Genomic DNA, 22065 nt, shown 5'->3' with positions numbered 1-22065 from the left:
TGGTTGAGGTAAACCATCAGCCCAACCAATTCAACTTCTTCAGTGATAATTTCGCCAGGATTAATTTAAATCGGTTAATTTGTAACAGTTTTAATACAAGTTTAAAATTCAAAACTGTTTATAATAATTTATTGTTAATGAAGTTAATGAATTTCATAATTTTCAATCATATCTTTGATCTCCATATACTTTTTGAAATAGTAAGCGTCCGGCTTTTATAATATGTTTTGAAGTGAAATAAATTTACATTAGAAAAAAATTAAAATTCATTATTAACTTCTCGACAGGCCAAAAAATCCGACTTGCTGATTGTTTGCTTTTTGGAACAAAATTGGAAATGCGTTTGTATGTATTCAAAATTTTGAATACGTCGACGTTTCCTCAAAACAACTGCACCGATTTCAAACATTTAAAAGCCATTTTAAGGACTCAGGTGGTTTTGCTAACGATCGGCCAAGCTGTTTTTTTTTATAATTTGTTGAAAAGCGCACAATTTTTCGTGAACAAATCCTGAACCGATTTTAAAAACCGTTCGAAAAGATATCAGTTGGGAAAGGTACATTGGAAAGTCTAGTTTTTGATAATAAGTTTTCATCAAAAGAAACTTTTTTTTATCATTTTGAAAAAACTTGTATAGAGAGAGGTCATGGTATTAAATAATAAAAATATATTTAAAGTCAAGAATAATGGACTGTGTCAAAATTTCAAAATTTTATCTTATTTTTAGTAATTTTAAACATTGCTAAATATCGATGTCTACGTTTATTTTTTTTGTCCATTATTTACACATATCACTTTAACTTTCAATTAAATACGCACATAATATTGTGTACTTTTTACCAAGTTTTCAGTCTACTTATCACTAATTACTATTTAGAGAGAAATATCTATTTCATAGTAATGAAAAAATTGCAATTTTTTATTGTACTCTAGCACAAATTTGTATTCATATTACCAAAACCTACGTTTTATAGTTAGTTACTTTACTTGTTCTTAATATTATTAGCAATAATTTGTCAGCAGATTTATTCGGCTTTCATATGAAAAAATCTGAAAAATTTATTAAGGTGGATAATCAATTTAGAGCATAATTGCAAGATTTTATATATTCATTAAAAACATTACATTATAGACAACAAAGTTAGAAAATATCGCTTTTGTCTTACCACTAAAGTGTACTTGCCCTGACTACATGTTGCAGTTTTAAAACAAGCATGTAGTCAGGGCATTACATTTTTACATAGAAGAAGAAAGGTATCAAAATGAATTTGTTTAATGAGATAATTCTTGCCTATCTCAAATTTTCAATCTGTATCCATAGTTTCTGTACTTGTGGGTGCTGCAGGAGGTTCACCTTCACCCTCTCCTACTTCGCTGGTCCCTGTTGTACTTGCTGTTTCTGGTGGAGGACGACGTGGACCATCTCCTTCCAAGTCTGATAAATATACTTGCAATTCACTCTCTGAGAGTGTATTGAATTTTAATCCTTTTCCCACAATACCAATTGAAACATTCTGAAAAATGTAAATATAATATTTAGGAATTGGATATATTATATATAATGAAGATTAGTATATGTAGTATATTAATTTTACCTTAGTATTCAATTCAATTTCATTTGGCAAAGTATCTCGAAGAGCTTTAAGACCATGTTTCAGAAGTTCTTGCTTTGTGCAAGTTTTAAAGCTGTCCAAAAATTTCTCCAAGTATGTACGTGCACTTTGGGATCTTGAGCCGATTGCCATAGCCTTACATTCAAAATAATTGGCAGAAGGGCAAATTTGATATATATGTGGACCATTATCCTAAAAAATCATATGTTGTGTAAGTCACAAAAACAATACACTGTACAATAAATGTTAGAATAAAATAATGTAATTAATAAAAACTGAACATGATTATGTAAATGTAAATAAGTTTTAAATAATTTTTTTTATCAAAAATCATTCAGTGATGAATTATATGGTTTTACAAGTTTTATTTGTTTACATACATCATAACCAGCTATCAGTAATCCAACTCCATAGGGCCTGCGATCATAACGCTGTGTGCAAACTTGCATTTTGCTGCTCAAATGAGAAATAAGTTGGCCTACAGGATGTGGTTCTTGTTGTGCATATTTAAAATTCAAGCACTCAGATCGCATGTATCGACTGTGGTAAAAGTTTTAATATAAAAAACATATTGGATAAACAAATGATAGTAAATAATGAATGTACCTTAACATTCGAGCATCAGCTGTTAATCCTGCTATTGAAACTCCTATATGATCATCAATGGTTATAATTTTCTTTTGATAAGCTGATAATTCTGATGATGCTCTTTTAAAAGCTAATAACACTGCTATTTCATTATTTTTAAGGCCTATCGTTGCAGAGCCTTGCTTAACTGCCTCCATCGCATATTCGACTTGATGTATCCTACCTTGAGGACTCCAAACGGTAACATCGCTATCATATTGATTGCGGAACTAAAATTGATTGTTAAGTTAGAACTATTTACATTGAAGATAAAATTTTTGATTTATATACGTACCATGATGCTATTTTTATGTATATATTACTTCTGGGTAATCAAACGTTTCCCAAAATTCTTGAGAGTCACTATCAGTCACTATTGTCACCGGTTTTTGGCTATGTCATTGACACCATATTGACACAACTGACATGTTGACAGTGCAGAATGGATTTTGTTATAAAATTTATTAAATATATATATATTCTAGAATTAACAATTCAGGATTCAATGCGTTTCTTTTTGAATTCTCTAAATAATTAATAATTTACATTTACATAAAATTTATTTTGGCTTTTTTCCTGATAAAAATAGTGTTTGTTTGGGGAATTATTTTCAATATGGTAACACTAAAGAATGTTAAGCGTTCGTTTACATGAATGGTTCTTTTGACATTAGGTGTTAAATGATTGTCATTTAGCGCTTGAATTAGAATAAAGATATCTTATATTTATTTTGTGTGTTATTGCTATATTACAGTGTAAGTAGTTTTAAATAGTTGCTACAATGAGTATTTCGATATGTGCCCGCTAAAAATTAATAAACAGGTCATTGACTGGTTTGTTTTAGAGGAAACGCCTCCAGTTCTCACAATTGTTATCACTAATGATATTTAAGTGAAATGTGTGTAATATCCATATAAAATCACAAGTTCTATGAATATATGAATTTTGTTAATAAGTATCGTGTTTTTGTTATTGTGTGATGTGTTTCTAGCGTGTTTTACAAATTGCGTGAGAGTTGCACATTTATTATCAATTTATGTGAGGGTTTTCTAAAATTCGGTCACGGTTGGAGGATATTCAAATTAATGTCATAAGACGACGTGATGCACGTTTTATTATTATATGTATTAAAGGGAGCGCCTTTTACTGTTTTATCTACAATTTGCTTGTATGACTCATATCCTGGAATTATATTATTACTAATTAACGTTATGTTCGTGTTTACTTAGTGAATCTTGACTCTATATTTGTTTTTATTATTTGAGAATATACACCTCTTGTATTTTTAAAATTGTACTATATATTATTAACTTCCCGTAGGGTAAGTTATTGTAATGGGCCGAAAATCGGAATTGAAAATTTTTACATTTCTCGACGTTTTGAAGGTTTCTGAACGTTTTGGCATACCTCAGAAAAAATGGATGTGTGTGTGTGTGTGTGTGTGTGTGTGTGTGTGTGTGTGTGTGTATGTATGTATGGATACAAATTTCCAGTCACGTTTTAGGGCGCACGGATCAACCGATTTGAATGGTTCAAAAAACATTCGATTCCTATTGATTGGGAAAAGAGCTGATTAGTTTTTGACAAAGGCAGGTCCAGCCGTTTCGGAGATACGGAGCAAAGAGTGCAGAAAATAGAAATCGAATTTTTGAGCGAACGGAGTATCCGATTTGAATGATCTAAAAAACATTCAATTAGTAATGATTGGGAGAAGTGTTTGTTAGTTTTTGGCAAAGGCAGGCCCAGCCATTTCGAAGATACGGAGCTAAATATGTAAAAAATGGCAGTTTTTGAGAGAACTAAGCGTCCGATTTAAATGATTCAAAGAACTTTCTGCTTGTCTTAACAAAATAATTGATTTTGAAAAAAAAATTTTGTTCCAATTTTTTTTTTTTTTTTTTTTTTTTTTTTTTTTTTTTTTTGTATTTTGTATATCGAAAATATTTCAGATTTTATTTTTAATTCTGACTATAGTTCTAATATACTTTAAAAATAATTTCAACTCTGCAATTCGGTTTATATAATTCTTATAAATATTAGACAATGTTACAATATTTATAATAATCTATTTGAAAACATTCAGTATTCCTCGAACATTTCGTTACGGTGCGGGAAGTTCCAGCAATTTGCCTTAAGGCACGATGCCATAATTGCCTCAAGACAGAATTCCACTTACAGCTAGTTTAAAGTAGGATTGATGAAGTATATTATTTACACATTTTTTTTTGATTAAGTCGATTATTTATACATATCGGGAAGTTCATGTAACTTGCCTCAAGGGTAAATACCAACCCAACTAGTTGAATTTAATTTTGATTTATAGGAAAATATATGAGGTTTACTATTTTATTGTAATTTACAATTAATATAATATATAACTATTATTTTACTATTTTTAGTGTAACAAAATGTCGAAAAAAACAGGCCATCAAACGCCTGCCTTGCATAAAGTTATTATGGTAGGCAGTGGAGGTGTTGGTAAAAGTGCTCTGACATTACAATTCATGTACGATGAATTCGTAGAAGATTATGAACCTACTAAGGCAGATAGCTATAGAAAAAAGGTAAAAAATTCATCCTAGATTTGCATCTTAGATTAGTGTTGTTTCACTATTGTTGATTTAGTTACTTATTTAATTTGATAGCAATAGTTAAATAAATTATATAGAGAAAGTCATTTTGTGATGGAATTTGTAATAAACTTTCTTTGATTATGAATTCATGCTAATTCAAAATTCTTGTACTGAAACTTGCGAATAGTGTTAATAATAAGTGTGTAGTATGTCTAACTAATACTATAGTACCGGTATTAAAATGATTAAAGTTCATCAAAAGATTTGACAGGATATCCAGTTCTTCCATAAGATGAACACTATATTTGATTCAAACTGCAGTTTTCATCAAATTTAAGGCTTTTTAAACGACTTTATATTATTTATTTTAGGTAGTTTTAGATGGTGAAGAAGTTCAAATAGATATTTTGGATACGGCAGGTCAAGAAGACTACGCTGCTATCCGTGATAACTATTTTCGCAGTGGAGAAGGCTTTCTGTGTGTGTTTTCCATAACTGAAGATGAAAGTTTTCAAGCTACACAAGAATTCAGGTAGATAATAAAAACATAACAAATATTACAGAATAAGTTCTGTGTGTAATAATATGATGTAATGTTTGAAGTTCAAATAAAATTTTTTACTCAGGGATCAAATTTTGCGTGTAAAAAATGATGAAAGTATACCTTTTCTTCTGGTGGGAAACAAATGTGATTTAAATGACAAAAGGAAAGTATCGCTGGCTGATTGTACAGCAAGAGCAGAGCAATGGAATGTACCATATGTGGAAACATCAGCAAAGACTAGAGAGAATGTTGATAAGGTTTGTGCTTTTTATATATCATTAAAATTATAGATTTAGAAATTATTTACTAATTTGGGAGTACTATATAAAAAAAGGTAAAATTAATGCCGTTAATAAGGAGACTAAGTTTTTTATATCAAAACTGGGATGGCAATTTATAGTTATGCTATCCCAGAACTTGGGGATAGAGATCTTTATGCAAAATATAATTTGTTAAATATAATCACTAAATATAATTCAATTATTAAATAAAAATATGATTCAATAAATTAATAAAAATCAGTTTTTTGAATAAATTAATTCAAAATCAGAATTTCTGACTCATAGTAAGTTTTTTTATAAGATTATATGTTGTGTGATATCTCAAATTATGCAATTTATAGTTTTTTTTGCCTTATAATTAATTTAGTAAAAATTAGTATTTGTGGCAGTCAAAAAGTTAGATCCCATAATTTTTGTAATTTTTGTAATATTGAAAACAATAATTCCGAATAACATACTAATGTGAATGAATACTTTATTTTAATTTTTGGCGTTTTGCATTTGGCAATTTTCTCATGCATAATATATTATTCCATATAAGCATACTCGTTGTGTATGACATTTTCAGAAATTTAATGGGTAGTTGTAATTATATTACATTTAATTGCAAAGATTCAATTTAAACCTAAAATTTTTGAAAACCTTACACAAAGTGGAATTTTGGTACTGTCCTGGCCAAAAATAATTGACAAGATAGTCCAGTCATTATAGTAAATTTAGCTCGAAATTCGAGATACCCAGCTGTAAGTCTGTAAATTGTATATTGACACCCTAAAAGTTGTCTCAAAACCTACATTTGGTAAGGTGTACATACCATATGTAGGTTTGGAGACAATTTTCAGGGTGTCAATATACAAGTATTTACAGATGGGCATCTTAAATTCCAAGATTCTTACCTAATTTAAGCTTATTATTATCTTTTAAGAAGCATTAGTGAATTATATAAAATATAAGCTAATTATTATTTGCAAAATTTTTAATATGACAAGTTTATCTTAGATTGTCTGGTAAATAAAAAATGGAATAGCAGCTTTATCTAATTTATGCACATTCTTGATTTTAATTGATTTATTTTCATTACGTCCATAAACTACCCTGACAAACATAATAAATTTATGGGGATTATGTGTTTAAATTGATGGTCTATACTACTGAAAAAGTGAAAACATGTTTATTTTGTGATATTTATTCTTACTAAAATCTACATATTAATAATTTTATCCTTTTTCCTTGACTCACAACTATAATAATCTTGGTTTTTATATGTGTGAACTTTTATTATCCTCTATCCTGAGGGTAATCTGGATTATTGTCAAATCTTGACTGTGCTTCTAATTAATGTTTGGATTTGTAAACACTAACAATACCAAAAGTATTTGTCGATCTTGTTTGATGCTTTCTGAAATAATCTTCAAGTTACTTTTAAATGATAGTGTTCACCTCTATAGACATACGCTTTTATCTATTTCTGCTTTTGTACTGTTACCCTTGTCTGACTATGTTGCATTCTGTTTCATGCCATCATTCACAGGTTTTCTTTGATTTGATGCGTGAAATTCGTGCCCGGAAAACTGAAGATAGCAAAGCAACAGGTGGCCGGGCCAAGGATAAATGCAAACGAAAGAAGATTAAATGCACACTGATTTAATACTATTTAAATATACAAATCAATCTTAAGATAGTTGTGAAATAAAAAGAAATAATCACAAATATGATCCGCACATCTGTGCGTTTTTTATCAGAAACGTCAGACTTCAAATAACCGCTGCCATTTATGTTATCTATATTTTGTATAACTTTTCGTTTATTATGTACGTGCACATTTATAGTTTATATTTTTGACTTCTAATGTCTACTTTGAAACGTTTAGAGATTTATTTTATAGTGATGAATTTATTTGTTAATCATGTTATTATAAATAATTAAAATCATCTACATTATTTTTTAATTGAATGCTCATTGTTTTTAGTATAAAATCTCTAGACGTGTCAGTAATGCATATGACTTATAAATATTTAATATTTTGTGTATGTATTCATTCTTTATATTTTTTGTTATGTGTTTTAATATATATTTTTGTTGTGAATTTTATTTTATACAAAGTTTGTTGAATAAATACCACAGGTATATTGTTTGTGAACAAATTGTTTTGGAAAATCTTACAAACTCCTTAACAAATGAGATTTTTTTAAAGTGGTAATAGTTCAATAAATTTTGTATTATTTGCCACATATTAACTTCTTCTAGCTGGTTTTGTAATATTATTTCTTATAGAATTCTAATTGTTCAATTCTTTTGCGGATTCTCAAACTTGTAATGTACTTTTGAAGGAACTATTATAATTATGAAAGTAATATATTTTAAATAACTTATTTGGTTTACATTTTATTTTTGTTTAGTTTAATTATCATGAATTAATTTTAGTGATTGTTCATATTAAATTATCATAGTTTATTCCAGTTATTTTAGAATACAGATATTTATTGTTTAAATTAATTAATATATTTAACTGATAATTTTATTTTGTTAATGAATAAGTGCACATTATTAACATTTCGGGAATGCTTTCAAAGGCTTTTGAGTTTGCTTCTATTTTTTTATTTTTATTATTATTTGATACAAAGGTTTGAATAATGTTCATACAATTATTAATATATAATGTAATAATGATTGTACTAAGTTTTTGGAAACTTTTGAAATTTTCTTTTATTAAATTTTATTTAAAATTTGTTGATTCAAATCTTCGATTTTATTATGAAGATACTTACAAGTTTGAGCCGTTATTTCTTCTTAAATATGAATTAGAATCACATTAGTTTTTAATTATTAATGCTTTAAAAATGCATTTTAATCTTAAGTATATAAACATAATATATAACTTTGATATAATATATCCCAGAAATACAAGGCCAGCAACAATTTTTTAGATGTATGTAGTAAAATATTTAACTGGAGGCGCACGTAATTTGATATTATAATATATAGAAATTTATCAAGTGATTATGTATGAATGTTCAAACTGTATGTAAATTATAATTAAGTAAGTACTAACATTATAAATGGTAAATTTCTAACAAATCTACATTAAATTCTATAAAGGTATATTTGTAGGCATCTTTAAAATATGTATTGTTACAAGTTCAAATTAATTGATTGCTGAAAAAACATTCAAAGTATTTAATACTCTTCTCATTCATTAATATAATATTCTCTTATACCTGCTACCTATCTTTGTTCTTGGTTGTATTTTTAAGAAACAATTTAAGCCTACAATTTACAATAATTTAGAGAAATAAATTAATTTAAAATATATGTTAGATGTATTTATGTTTTATGTAAATTTATAAATGCATTAGCTTTAGTCTATTTTTGTTTGTATAGCTCTTGTGTGTGTACATTAATTTTACAAAACTATTTCATTCGAATCTATAATACTACAGTTAATAGTATTTACAATTTATAAAATCATTTCTTCGAATTGATCACCAAAAAGTTCTACTTATTCTTGTACCATCTTCATTTCTCCTGAAACTTTATGTGGATATTCATAAATTAAAAATGCATATATAAATCAACATTTCTCATAAGTGAATCGAAAAACATTCTTTGTACCATCACTGATAATTCAATATGTTTGAACATCAAGTATAAAAAATGTTTATTGATTGCTGATAAATAAATTTTATAAAGCATTTAATAAGTTATATAAAATTCGAATAGTTTAGATATTGTATTATTTATTATCAATGCTTTAAATATATGACTCAGTTTGCATATTCGTTTTATTTTCATATAGTGTGTAATTTTCTCCTGCTGTTTGGGAATAAAATACATACAACTGATCAAATTTTCCAGGGACCAAATCCAGAAAAAAATTAATAAGTAGTTACATTCACATCTTTTGAATATAGAAATTATTCGTTGTATTGCATTAGTTGTTTCTGTGTTTCTTTGTGTTCAATACTCTAATCGTTGACTAGTGGCCTATGAGTGTTTGTAACGTCCTGTATATTTGTATTATTTACTTTCACTCATCTATTTTAATCAAAAATTTATTGACTATTCTAATTATTATTTTACATTGATTTAGATATTTTATGAGTTAATCAGTGTAATTACAAGACGAAAAGCTTCGAGGCATGGTCAAACTCAATTCAAGGATGAGAAGACGAAGAAACAATGCTGCAGTTTGCTATAACAACAAAAGTATTACAAGTCGAATATAAATTATTGGCACAAAAATTTAAATAATCTTTAATTTATATATTTTAAGTTGATGTAATAAAAAAAACTTGAATTCAAATTTTTTGTTTTTAATTTTGGTAACGCTTTTTAAGACAACACTGAAGTTGTAAACGAATCATATGAATTGCTTTTTCCAGATAAATCAGTATATATAGTTACATTTAATATAGTTATAATTAGTATATATTAAAATACTTTAATTTTTATTTCTCTAGATATATGTATATACACATACACACCAGAAATTTCTTAAAAAATAAGGTTCTGTTTAAATTAAGCCACCTTTAGACTTGTTTTTTTTTAAGTTTATACAATGCCAACTTCAGTTTGAACTTCAAATCTTTGAATTTTTAAAGCCGCATCGAGCGCATTAGTCGTGAACCGGTTGTAGTTCCAGTACCATCTTATTGGTTGAGTTAAAGTGACAGTTTCGTTTTCAAAAGAACTTTATGTGACATCATACCGGTAAGTTTATTCTATTTATTTAAATCTGTTATATTATTGCTGATGCTTCTAAAGAATTCTTGGATTGCAGGTGGAAATTAGTGAACATCCTGTAATGTTCAGGACAATTTGTGATGCCACCTCAACAAAACTCACCAGGAATTGTGACACTATACCTAGACAATATGAAAATGAGTATATTATGCTACCAGCAATTGTGAGTATGAATATATATTATATTCTCATATTGTGTAGGTTCTTATGTAATAATTATAATTCTTTTCCGTCGTTTAAGATACAATTACTAGATAGGTGACCTCTATTTGACGGTATTCCAAGTACTTTTTTCCATTTTTTCATTTTATAGAGATTTTAACAATAAGTATAAATTTTGTTTACATTCCTATGGGTTACGTACCAATGTTTATCCGTTACACGGCGACGCAGCGCTTACGCGCTTCGATATTTGGTCACTATGCAGTTAAAGCAGTACGATTGCTTTGAAAAAAAGTTCAGAATTAAAAAAAAATGTTTCAAAATAAAGAAAATAATTTTTGGTACGGGAAGCTCCAACAATTTGTTTTAAGGCACGATGCCATGCGCCCCACTAGTTTGTTTTTTTGACTTTGTATACAAGTAATACTCACTTTATCAATCAACTTTACAACTTTATGTTATTGGATTAATGTCTTAAATTATATGAATAAAACCCATGGAAATTATGTTAAAAATATATGTTGCCTATTAGGAGTACATAAGTATTACACCGTTAATAGGATAAAGATCTTTATGTATATCAATATGCAAAAATTTTTTTTGTGAACTTTCATCAAAATTGCATAATAATCTGATCGGAAATTTGGCTCCTGTTATTTGAATATGAACACGATAATTTAAAATAATTATTATCTTAAGATAATATGAAATGAGTAAAGTAAATAATAAAATAAAATAATATAAAAATATGTATTCGTAAATATAACTGTATATTTTAAAATGCAAATTGTAATTATTCTATGCACATTGGGTTTATGTGATGATGCATTCATATCAAGTTTACAAAATCATTCGTCATTTATTGTTACTATTTCTGAGCAAGTCATAAAATCAAAACCGTTCAATATAAGAATATGATTCTATTCATACTATATTAAAAAAATTGAACTGAATTGAAAAGAAGAGTATTTGTTTTAATTATTAAAACTAATTTATTATTTCTAAACAAATTATAAAAATTATTTATTCTACTTACAATAAAAAAATTAAATCTATTCATACAATTTTCAATAAATAATACTTTGATATTTCATCTTATATAAATAACCATTCACCATTAATCACAGATTAAATGTACATCACATTTATAATCATTCCTCAATTAAAAAGAATAATTTATTATTGATGATTTGGATTATTTTCCTTATTTTGTGTAAGTCCAAGTTGTGCTTTTAGACCTTGAATCTCATTCATGCGCATCTTACACAGTTGCCTATATCTCAAGTACTTGGTCTTGATTTCAGAATTCTCCTGTGGATTAAAATAAATTGATGTTACATGATTTACCAAATATTAGTATCAATTTTTAGAATAAATATCCTTTTCTATAATGAAGCATTAATTACCTCCTCAAGGCCTTCTGTTTGTACGCATTTTTCGACACAACTATAATTTCTTCTTTTTTCGACCAAAGTGTTCTGCTCTTGAATAACAGTATTCATATTTCTTAATTCTGCAGACTTTATTTCTATTTCACTTTGTAATCTCTGATTGATCTGAAAGAAATACAATTATATATTGTTTAATTCAATAAATTAGCCACTCTAATATATCAAATATATATTGTATATATATGAATAGATAGATTTATTTGTACCTTATGTGTCTCATGTAGCTTATTCTCAAAATCAGATATCATAGATCTTTTCTCTCTCTTCAATTTTGCAGTTTCACTCATTAAATGATTTATTTCCAACTGAAGTTCAGTTAGTTTACCATCTGTTATAAAAAGGAAAAATAGATTAGAAAATATTAAAATCTTATGGGAGCATGCATTTTTTTCACCTGGTTCTGTTGATGACGATTTATCTGCAGTATCAATTTTTTCATTAATATTTCTCGAAGAATCATGTAAACTTCGGCGACGTAATTTTAATTCATAATTGTCTTGTTTAGCTTTCTGTGAAAAGAAGTTTTTATGAATTCAATGATACGAAATAAATTTACAATTTATTACAGACCTCTAGCGCTTGAATTTTATCTTGCAGGCGTTCATTAGAAATTTGAAAATCTTTTAATTTTTCTTGTAGTGATTGACATTTGTTGTTTAAGCAACTGCTCAATTCATTGGCACTGCAAATAATATTATAATCAATTCAAGATTTATGGATATTTTAAAGTTAATGAATATGGTACCTGAACAACTCTTTTTTCAAAAGAGAAATTGATCCATTTAAATCATTAATTTCCTTGTTAGCCTCTGATAATAAGGAATTGGCATATTCTAAATCCTTAGATAATTTGCGTGATTTTTCGATGTAGTGTTCTAATTCCGAAAGCGAATTTCTTAATTGAATTTTTATTTCTTTAATTTGATGTTCTTTATCTATAGCAGCTGATTTCAAGCTCTCTATGTTTGAAGCAAATGTAGTATTTTCTGTTTTAAGACGCTCGCATTCTTCAATTAATTTCTCCATACCAAGTAATCTTGCCTTTCTACCATTAGATTCTTCTATAAAAGTTGTTAGTATTTCTCCAAAGGTTTGATGATAATTTGGTTTTATTGGTAACCAGGAGTTCTTTATTGTGTGATTATTCGGTTTAAAATCAAGCAACTTCTCTAGCATGTCAGTTTTTTTTATTAAAAATGATTTAGTTTTCTCTATTTCTTGTTCTAGTTCTTTTGAAAGGTTATCTCGCTCCATTTTGATTGCTTCTAATTCAGATGATATTTCTCTTTTCATTGTAATTAGATTTTTGTTCTCTCGTTCGAAGCTTTCAACATCAAATTCTTTTTCTTTAATTTTAATATATTCTTGCTTAAGTTCTGCAAATTTGGATCGTAAAAGTTTTATATCTTTATTTAATTTATTGTTCATTTTCTTGTATTTATCATCATCCTCGTTATTTTCAGTAAGCTTTCTTTCTGCTTCTTCTAATTTTGAGATTAAGATGCTCTTTTCAGAACGCAAATCTTGAACTAAGGTATCCGTTTGTTCCTGTAAGATCTTCATCTTAATTTCTAATTCCTTACAATTCTTGTGTTCATCTAATAATGCACAATATTTATTTTCAATTTCTTGAACTAAATCCTGGTTTGACACACAATTTTTTTCCTTGATATTTATAAGTTTTTCTGATAATTTTGAATATTCAATTGATTGCTCATTGCAAGATTTGTGCTCCACAAATAAGACATCATATTTGGCACTAAGCTCTTCAAATGTTTGTTTTAATTTTTCGTGCTCCTTCAAATTTTCTTCTAATTTGGCTTCTTGCATTATTAATTGATTATTAGCATTTTTTAGTTCTGCTGATAATCTTAAAGATTCATTCACTTGTTCTTTGCAGGATTTATGTTCATTCATCAATTTGTTATATTTACCATTAATCTCTTCATTGGCATGTTGAATGTCTAAATATCGTTTCATACTTTTTTCAGCTTCAGCCGATTGTGTCATTAGCTGCGTTTTTGCATTATTCAACTCTTCTGATAAATCTTTAATATCATTCTCCTGCTTTATCAACTGACCTTTTGTATTCTGTACATAGAGTTCATGCTCATCACATACTTGTTTATATTTAATAACATTTTCATCATAATCCTGCTTAAGATTTTCGTATTGTTTCCTCAAATTTTCAGCATCATGCTTTTGAATTTGCAAGTAACTCTCCATTGAGTCATGTTTTGTTTGTAATTCATTATATTGTACATTTAGATCATTCAGTGCTTGCTCAATATCATCATGGCCACAATCTTTTTCTCCGTGTTCCTTTAAATTTTGGATTTCTACATTTGCAGTTTGCAGTTTTTCCTGCATCAGACGTAAATCATTTTCTAATGATTCTTTGATATTTCTTATTGTCGTCAATTCATCAGCTAATGAAGACATTTCTGATTCCAGCTGTTTAGACCATTCAGTAGACTTGTTCAATTTATATTCCATTTGCTTAAATACTTCAATTTGCTGCTCCATTACATGTTTGATTATCAAATCATACAGATTGACCAATGAAAGCTTTTCAACAATTAACGAGTCATCCTTCACAAATCCTTTCATTTCCTTTTCCATTTTATTTCGTATCACTTGAATTTCAGATGTTGCTCTTTCTAGCTCAGATTTGGCAATAATATTTTGTTCTGTCAATTCTGCTTTTATTGATTCAAAAGTATTCAACAGCTCTAACTTTTCTTGCCGTAACATTTCTAGATTATTGACTTTTTCATCAAGTTCTCGCATTGCAACCTCATTACTCTCAAGTGACTTTTGTAATTCATGCTCTAGTTTGATTTTTTCTTCCGTTACAACATTATATTCTTCCCTTCTTACACAGGAAATCAATTCATTTCTTAATTGGTCACAATTTTTATTGGATAGTTCCATTCTATCACTCAACTCGATGTTCTTCAATTGAAGCTCTTTCACAATTTCTTCTTTATCCTGAACCGTTCTTCTTAGCATCTCAATTTGATTATTTAAGTCAGCCATTTCAGTCTCTATTGACGATTCATTGATGGTTTTACTACTGAATCCAAGGGTCGCCTCTTCTAAAGCATTCTGTGCATCAATTTTTTCTGTTAGAACAACATCATATTCGTATCTTAATTTGTTATAATTAATTGTTATTTGGGAAATCTGTTCTTCTAGATTAATTTTGTTTCTTTTTAGATCTTCAAGATCATTATGCAATTGATCAATATCTTGCATTAAGCGACCTTGGCTTTCTTCTGAGGAGAAAATCTTTGTTTTCAAATCATTAATTAAAAGTACTTTGGCAGAAATATCTTTTTCGTAATTCATTCTCATGTCTTTTATATTCATCTGCAAATCATCATTTTTCTCTGATATTGATTTTATTTCTGTTTTCAATTCTGAAATTATCAAATTTTGTTTTTCAATATCAATTTTGAAAATATCATTTTGTAGCTGTTCCAATCCTCTATTTTCATTGTCTGATAGAACATTTTTTTCTTTAGCTATTTCCAACTCTTTGCTTAATTGGGAATTAGCCAATGTTAATTTTTCTATATCAGTTTCTAATTCAGCATTTTGTAATTGCAAATCATCAAACTCCATATTTAATTGTTGAATTTTCTGATTGTGAGTTTCGATTTCATTCTCAAGATCATGATTTTTTTGTGTGACTTTTTTCAAATTTATTTCCAAAGAACTATTTTTGAGTTCAATTTCTTTCAGTATTTTCTCCATTTCTGAATATCTAAGTTTAATTTTGCGTAATTCAGATTTCAGTCCCTTGTTAATTGAAAACAAATTATTTTCATGGGCATTAAGCAGGTTGTTCATAGTTCCATTATGGGGTGTACTAAATGAATTGGGAGCTGCAGCGTTTAGTTCAGTCCAGTCCCTCTTTGGTGTTGAGTATACGAGTGAAACATCATTAGTTACGGTGTCATCTAAAATACTACCAATTGAATTGTCAGCCAATAAAAATTTAGAGTCAAGTGATGTTTCTGTGGTTGTGTCAATTTCCTCCTTTATTAAAGCTGTTAATCTTGATGAATGCCTATTTGTTTGATTGAATTCCAATTCCATCTTCAAATCCATCAAAAGTTTTCTGAACATGTGAAGATCATTTTGTACTATGCATACTACATTCTTATAATCTCGAACCTGACTCTTTAAGAAAACATTTTCTTTCTTTATCTCATCAATAGTTTCACTTTCATGTAATGAAATATCTTTGGAATTATGAAGTGAACTATCAACATTGTTCAGGTTTTGCAAACCATCAGAAAGATTGGTGAATAGTTTATTGTTCACTTTCAAATTATCTTCAAACACCGAAGCACGGCGAGTAAAACCACTTTTAACTTCTTCTTTAACTACATTGTTCTGCAATTCCTGTCGCAACTTTTCACAACCATATTGACATTTTATATTTAATTCTTGGATTTCCTTAACCTTTTCATGGAGATGCAAAGAGTTCTTCTCTTTCTCACTAAATTCATCCAATAGCATTGAAACTTCTTCATACTTTTCTTTTGCAATAGAAATTAAACTTTCAAGATCAGAAATAAAATCATTGACAGGGTTTTTATCGCTGGCAGAATTAAGTTCTTCAGTCTGGAAATCCCTTGATATTGCAGGTTTTATGTCTGTGACTGATTTATCTGAGCTCTTACTAGAATCAAGTTTATTATTATAATCCGTGGAATTTAGTACAGAATCTTGTTTCTGAAGGTTTTCAATTATTACGCCCTTTTCTGCCAGAGTAACCATTGCATGTTCCAACTGCATTTGTATCGAAGCATTTTGTTTCTTCTCCTCTTCAAGCAAACATTCCAATGAAGCAAGTTGGCCTTTATATTCATCAGCTTTGGCCTTATATTCATCAACTTCCTCTTTAATTAGTTTACGACTATCACATAGCACAGATAGATCTTTGTCTTGTGCGTCTTGTTCCAACATAATGTTTTTATTCTCTTGTAATGCAGCTTCATTTTGAGTAACTTTTGCTTGAAGCTGATCAATTATATTATCCTTGTCTTGGATAATATGGGTTGCATTTTGGAATTTCGTCAGAAGATCATTTTTTTCCTCAATTGCTTCATTTAATAGAATTTGGCTCTTTTGGAAATTGGAGTCCAATTCAGCAAGTTTTTCATGAAGTTCATGAATTTCCTCATTTAGTGAATGAAGTTTAGTGAAATTTAATATAGACTCTTGCTGTTGAAGGTTTTCGATTAATTTTTCCTTTTGTGTTAGCACAATGACTGAATCCTCTAACTGCAATCGTAATGCATTTTGCTGTTGAAGCTCTTTTTCAAGCAAATGTTCATTTTCCTCTTTAATACGAGTTGCATCTTTCAATTCAGTCAGAAGAACATTCTTTTCCTCCATAACCTCATTTAATAGAGTTTGGCTCTTTTGGAAATTGGAGTCCAATTCAGCAAGTTTTTCATGAAGTTCATGAATTTCTTCATTTAGTGAATCAAGTTTAGTGGATTTTAGTATAGAATCTTGCTGTTGAAGGTTTTCGATCAATTTTTCCTTTTGTGTTAGCACAATGACTGTATCCTCTAACTGCAATCGTAATGCATTGTGCTGTTGAATCTCTTTTTCAAGCAAATGTTCATTTTCCTCTTTAATGCGAGTCGCATCTTTCAATTCAGTCAGAAGGATATTCTTTTCCTCCATCATCTCATTTAATAGAGTTTGGCTCTTTTGGAAATTCGAGTCCAATTCAGCAAGTTGTTCACGAAGTTCATGAATTTCTTTCACTTTTTGTTCTGATGAAGCAAAATTATCTTGAAATTGTGTTAAAAGAATGTTTTTTTCTTCAACTTTTTGTTCCAATAGAATATTGTTATTGTGTTCTACTTCAAGCGAGAATTCAAGTTTTGTTACTTTTTCTTGTAGTTTAGTAATTTCTAGCTGATTATCTTTGGCATTGAGAGCAGCATCTTGGAGTTGATTAATGAGTCTATCTTTCTCAACAATTATTTCTGTCAGTACAGCATTGCACCCTTTCTCCTTCTCAAGTGAAGACTCTAAATCACTGATGTTTTCACATAGCTCTATTTGTTTCTTTTCTAGAATTAACAAAGAATTTTCCAATTGCACCAAACGTGCATCTTTGCTTTGTATTTCATTTTTTAATTGCTTTTGGGTATCATTTTGTTCTTTAGTAGCTAATTCTAATAAAGACAAAAGTTCTTTTTCCCGTGTTTGGAATTTATTTTCTTTATATTCTACTTGACAAAGCAATTCATTATGTGCAGATTTTAACATGGTGAGTTCATCAGTAGCAGAATTCTGAAAAATCAAGTGGATTAATTTAATTTCTCTCAAATTAGTGTACAATTTCTTTACATACCATTTGGGTTTCAAATTGAGCAAGGTTACAATTCAATTCCTGAATTGATTTATCCTTTTCCATGATCGTGTTTTGCAATTTTTCACAACTGTAAATAAATTCAAATTTCCATTATCTGACAAAAAACTGATTTTAAAAACAATCATCACATATGATATAAGCTTAATCAATATAAATTCAAAATTACCAAAAAATTAACCAAATAAAATTTATTAGAATTGAATATTACCTTTGTTTGACCTCATTCACTTCTGCCATCATTGCAATCACCTCCTGATTACGGAATTCTTCCAAAGCTTGAAATTCTTTTATTTCTTCATCTTTTTCTGCAAGCAACCGTTTCAAACGGCATGGTGTATCATGCTTCGAAGGCCCAAAACTTCTTTCAACTAAGTTGTCATCGGTGCAACATATTTTTTCCTCTACTGGAGATAAAATGTCCATTCCTCAAATATAATAGCATATATTTAATGCAAATGACTATTATCATAAAATTTGATACATTGATAGATGTTGAAAGAAAATGATAATTCATAATTTTCATTTTACAATGTGAAGAAATTTTGTAAACAATCAATACATATAAGCACCTTACCTTCAGTAAGTTGATCGAGATTTAAAATTGATAATTCCATTGATGGTCGAGATTCACATTCAGATATATCTGATAACGTAGAAATTCTTAAAGGTGGCTTTTTTCTAGGGATTTTTGAGCTAACAGGTATATGTGGTTGATAATCCAGTTGCAGATCCGTAAACAAATCCAATTCAAAGTCTTCATAGGGAGTACTTAAATTTCTAACAACAAAAATATTTCAATTCATATTGAAAATTGAAATTCATATTGAATTAGTTTTAGAACAAAGAGATCACTTTTCTATAAAAGTTGTTATTAAAATGAAATTTCTATAAAATTTTTAAACAAAAATGAAATGAAAGTTTTTCACACTGACTAATTATATCTAAGTCGTGTCAAATAATTTACAAATGATTTTCATAAAAATAAATGGAATTTAAAAATGTTGATCACACTTTAAATTATCAGTTCATTTTCAAACAGAATATGTAAGAACTTACGAGGACCCAGGGCACCATGTGCGTCTACGATTTTTGGTCTTCTGATTTGTTATTTGACTATTGTCATTAACAGAAGTGCCCGAAAGTAATATAGTTTCTTCTAATTTTTTTATTCTTTCCATAAGGTTTTGATTAATACTATCAGAAGTGCTCTACAAGAACAAAGAGAAATAAAGTATATTAGGCAAATATTAGAAGTGAAATTATCCTTAATGGTGGTTCTGTTACAAAATTCTTAATTACCACATTGGATTTCGCTAATTCTAATTCATTTTTCAACTGTGCTATTTCCTGTTCCCTTCGTTTCAACATTGTCGTTTCAGACAGAACTTCATTCACCTGTGGTTTATTTTTTATCTTTTTGGCAGTAGATGCAAAACTGAAAATAGAATAGAATAGAATAGAATAGAACTTTATTAAAATTCAATAGTTACAATTTAAGTCATTTACAATACATAATTATTCTAACAATTAATTTATAAAATAATAGGGATTATTTAGTAAATAATTTTTAACAAATATTAGCTTTATAATAAATAACACTCATAATTAATATATTTAATAATAAATTAATTATGTTTTAATAATAATATAATGCATAATTTTATTTATATGAATAAAATATATAAGGAACTAGATATTGTATACATACTGTAATGTGCTATGTGTCTCATCTAATGCAACTGGTGTAATAGCGCATATTATCCCGGTCATTGCATTACCTCCTAGTGAATTTTGTAGTAATCGTGTTAGTTTGCTATTTCGGTAATTAATAAATCTGAAAACAGATAATTTATTATACAATATAGAGAGCAAACTATTCTTCAAGCAAGTGAAAAAAGTATTTACGTTTTACTATCCTGTCCCTCACTTAAATATTTAATTACTAAACTTAAGGCTAGTAAACTTTTATTTATATGACCGCCTTCTTTTAATCTTGCTCCAGTAGCAAATGTCTGATTAGCTCTCTCAGAACCTGCGAGATCAACTAAATTTAAATGTGATACCTGTAGCACAGCATCATCCGAAGGATTTTGTGGACTGGATTCTATAATCTACAAAAGGGAGAGTATTTTTGAATCAGTATAAATGTATATAGCTTTATTATGCTTAACAATATAAAAATCAATCATTTATACACTCCTTATCTTCATATTTACATTGCTTACTGTACTATTGCCATGTTTACTTACGATTCTAAAAATGGTATGAGATCTACTGCTTCGTTCATTCATATTTGTTTCACCGATTCTACGGTTTTTATTACCCATTTGCATAAATTCTAGCATCTGGTTTGGACAGTTAGTCACTTCTTCTCTACATGAAATAACAACACCATTTACATCCTCTCTGATCTTAATATCTTTACCATCATTTGTTAGGAGGTCACGTAATTTTTCATTATAAAGTTCCAAATATGATACCCTGTGGATAAAAAAAAAACTGTGTTCTATTTTTATGTATAACACAACATTACTTTGCTAATTGCATGAAATTTATTTCAAATTTTCTCTCCTCGTAGTCTTATTATAATCATTTTCTAAAAATTTCTGAATTTGCAATTATAAAATATACCTTAACAGAAAATGTCGACCAGTAATATTTTTAATTTGCTCAAAAATATGGAATATAGAAAGAATAATCACTCCAGGCTCTTCTTTCGTGCCCATCATCGTGTAAGTTTTTCCAGAGGCAGTTTGCCCATAGGCAAATAAAGTTCCATTAATTCCATTAACAGCTGATTCCACAATTGGCTGAGCCACTTTTGCAAAAACCTCTGCATTGGAATCTTCAGCGACGAATATATGATCTAGAAATATAATTAAATTTAACATGATTCATAATCATTTCAGTTGGTACATTAATATGTAATAATAATAATAATAATTAAAACTAACCAAATATATATTGCTGTTCAGGGTAATCTATGGGAAATATTAAATTATCTTTTACTGTCCATACACTGCTTAAGTTTTCAATTTTCTCTCTGTTAATAAGAGGTCGAACTTTTACGGCCACTTGAATATTATTTGCCATTTTGATTCGACTACTACAACAAAATATTAAAATCTGTCAACGCTGTTGATTGATAGGATTATCTGAATTGCTCCGAAAGATCAAATTCAAAGTACAAGGAGAAAAATAATATTATGTACAAATCCATAAATAATTTTACGTTCACATTTTAAAATGGCAGTTTTGTTTTGTTTTTGGCATTTTATATAATTAAGAAGCACAGAACAACGTAGGCGGGAACCTACATAGTACTTAAAATGCATATTAACACTCTTTTTTATCTGTGGATGCATCCTGTAAAAAAGCACCTCAAGCACGCCTCTATCGGTGCGAATCAAAATAAAATTTAAAAACAAACAAACCAAACAAACAAAACTCTTCTTTTATCTATGAAACCAAATTCTAGAGAGCCATCTGAAAATTATATTTGAAAAAATCTTATTTACTCCAAAATTATAATATTTAAAGCCTTGTTAACTGAGCAGTTAAAATCGTCAATAAATGAAAATTTATCAAAACCTTTAAGGCAAATTTTGATTTTAATAAATATTTTAACTAAGTTTTTGATTTTTATTAATACAATTAATATT

At 28.3% G+C, this 22065-nt stretch overlaps 3 protein-coding genes across 4 annotated transcripts; 1 reads left to right on the top strand and 2 right to left on the bottom strand.

Annotated features, from left to right (window-relative positions):
- Positions 1 to 1298: 1298 nt before the first annotated feature.
- LOC113382890 (proteasome subunit alpha type-1) lies at positions 1299 to 2691 on the bottom strand. The gene is made up of 5 exons (XM_026621138.1): positions 2536 to 2691; positions 2220 to 2470; positions 1994 to 2153; positions 1596 to 1805; positions 1299 to 1514 (listed from the first exon to the last, which is right to left on the bottom strand). The coding sequence occupies exons 1-5, from the start codon at positions 2536 to 2538 to the stop codon at positions 1305 to 1307; spliced, it is 834 nt and encodes a 277-aa protein (XP_026476923.1). The 5' UTR covers positions 2539 to 2691; the 3' UTR covers positions 1299 to 1304.
- A 224-nt stretch (positions 2692 to 2915) lies between these two features.
- On the top strand, positions 2916 to 7454 carry LOC113382949 (ras-related protein Ral-a). 2 transcript variants are annotated; one of them, XM_026621204.1, is made up of 5 exons: positions 2916 to 2995; positions 4640 to 4804; positions 5185 to 5345; positions 5440 to 5614; positions 7170 to 7454. In XM_026621204.1, exons 2-5 carry the CDS (start codon positions 4649 to 4651, stop codon positions 7284 to 7286), a joined length of 609 nt encoding a protein of 202 aa, XP_026476989.1. In that variant the 5' UTR covers positions 2916 to 2995; positions 4640 to 4648; the 3' UTR covers positions 7287 to 7454. The 2 variants fall into 2 exon arrangements, with proteins under 2 accessions (XP_026476989.1, XP_026476990.1); XM_026621205.1 differs by lacking the exon at positions 2916 to 2995 and adding an exon at positions 3123 to 3138.
- Positions 7455 to 11722: 4268 nt separating this feature from the next.
- On the bottom strand, positions 11723 to 21630 carry LOC113383466 (kinesin-related protein 4-like). The gene is made up of 16 exons (XM_026621730.1): positions 21358 to 21630; positions 21035 to 21269; positions 20653 to 20884; positions 20309 to 20514; positions 20112 to 20237; positions 19703 to 19838; positions 19460 to 19611; positions 18978 to 19180; positions 18612 to 18828; positions 18383 to 18470; positions 12740 to 18321; positions 12565 to 12676; positions 12389 to 12503; positions 12201 to 12322; positions 11950 to 12099; positions 11723 to 11854 (listed from the first exon to the last, which is right to left on the bottom strand). Exons 1-16 carry the CDS (start codon positions 21494 to 21496, stop codon positions 11723 to 11725), a joined length of 7947 nt encoding a protein of 2648 aa, XP_026477515.1. The 5' UTR covers positions 21497 to 21630.
- Between the last annotated feature and the right edge of the window lie 435 nt (positions 21631 to 22065).

The sequence above is a fragment of the Ctenocephalides felis genome, unplaced genomic scaffold (assembly GCF_003426905.1).
Source record: "Ctenocephalides felis isolate EL2017-DRISC unplaced genomic scaffold, ASM342690v1 CF-g0.4_SCAFFOLD_03570, whole genome shotgun sequence".
Taxonomy (NCBI): domain Eukaryota; kingdom Metazoa; phylum Arthropoda; class Insecta; order Siphonaptera; family Pulicidae; genus Ctenocephalides; species Ctenocephalides felis.
The sequence above is the reverse complement of the archived record's forward strand: the minus strand, read 5'-3'. Positions and strand labels throughout refer to the sequence as shown.

Bases quoted from the DNA above. Each gene is read 5' to 3' on its own strand.
- LOC113382949 (XM_026621204.1), top strand. From the start codon at position 4,649: ATGTCGAAAAAAACAGGCCATCAAACGCCTGCCTTGCATAAAGTTATT. The intron at 4,805-5,184 runs GTAAAAAATTCA...TATTTATTTTAG, and splicing joins CAGATAGCTATAGAAAAAAG to GTAGTTTTAGATGGTGAAGA. The intron at 5,615-7,169 runs GTTTGTGCTTTT...CATCATTCACAG, and splicing joins CTAGAGAGAATGTTGATAAG to GTTTTCTTTGATTTGATGCG.
- LOC113383466 (XM_026621730.1), bottom strand. From the start codon at position 21,496: ATGGCAAATAATATTCAAGTGGCCGTAAAAGTTCGACCTCTTATTAAC. The intron at 12,677-12,739 runs GTACCATATTCA...TATTATTTGCAG, and splicing joins TTGAAAAAAGAGTTGTTCAG to TGCCAATGAATTGAGCAGTT. The intron at 12,504-12,564 runs GTCTGTAATAAA...TTCTTTTCACAG, and splicing joins ATAAAATTCAAGCGCTAGAG to AAAGCTAAACAAGACAATTA.
- LOC113382890 (XM_026621138.1), bottom strand. The intron at 2,154-2,219 runs GTACATTCATTA...CTTTTACCACAG, and splicing joins GCTGATGCTCGAATGTTAAG to TCGATACATGCGATCTGAGT. The intron at 1,806-1,993 runs GTATGTAAACAA...ATGATTTTTTAG, and splicing joins TACTGATAGCTGGTTATGAT to GATAATGGTCCACATATATA.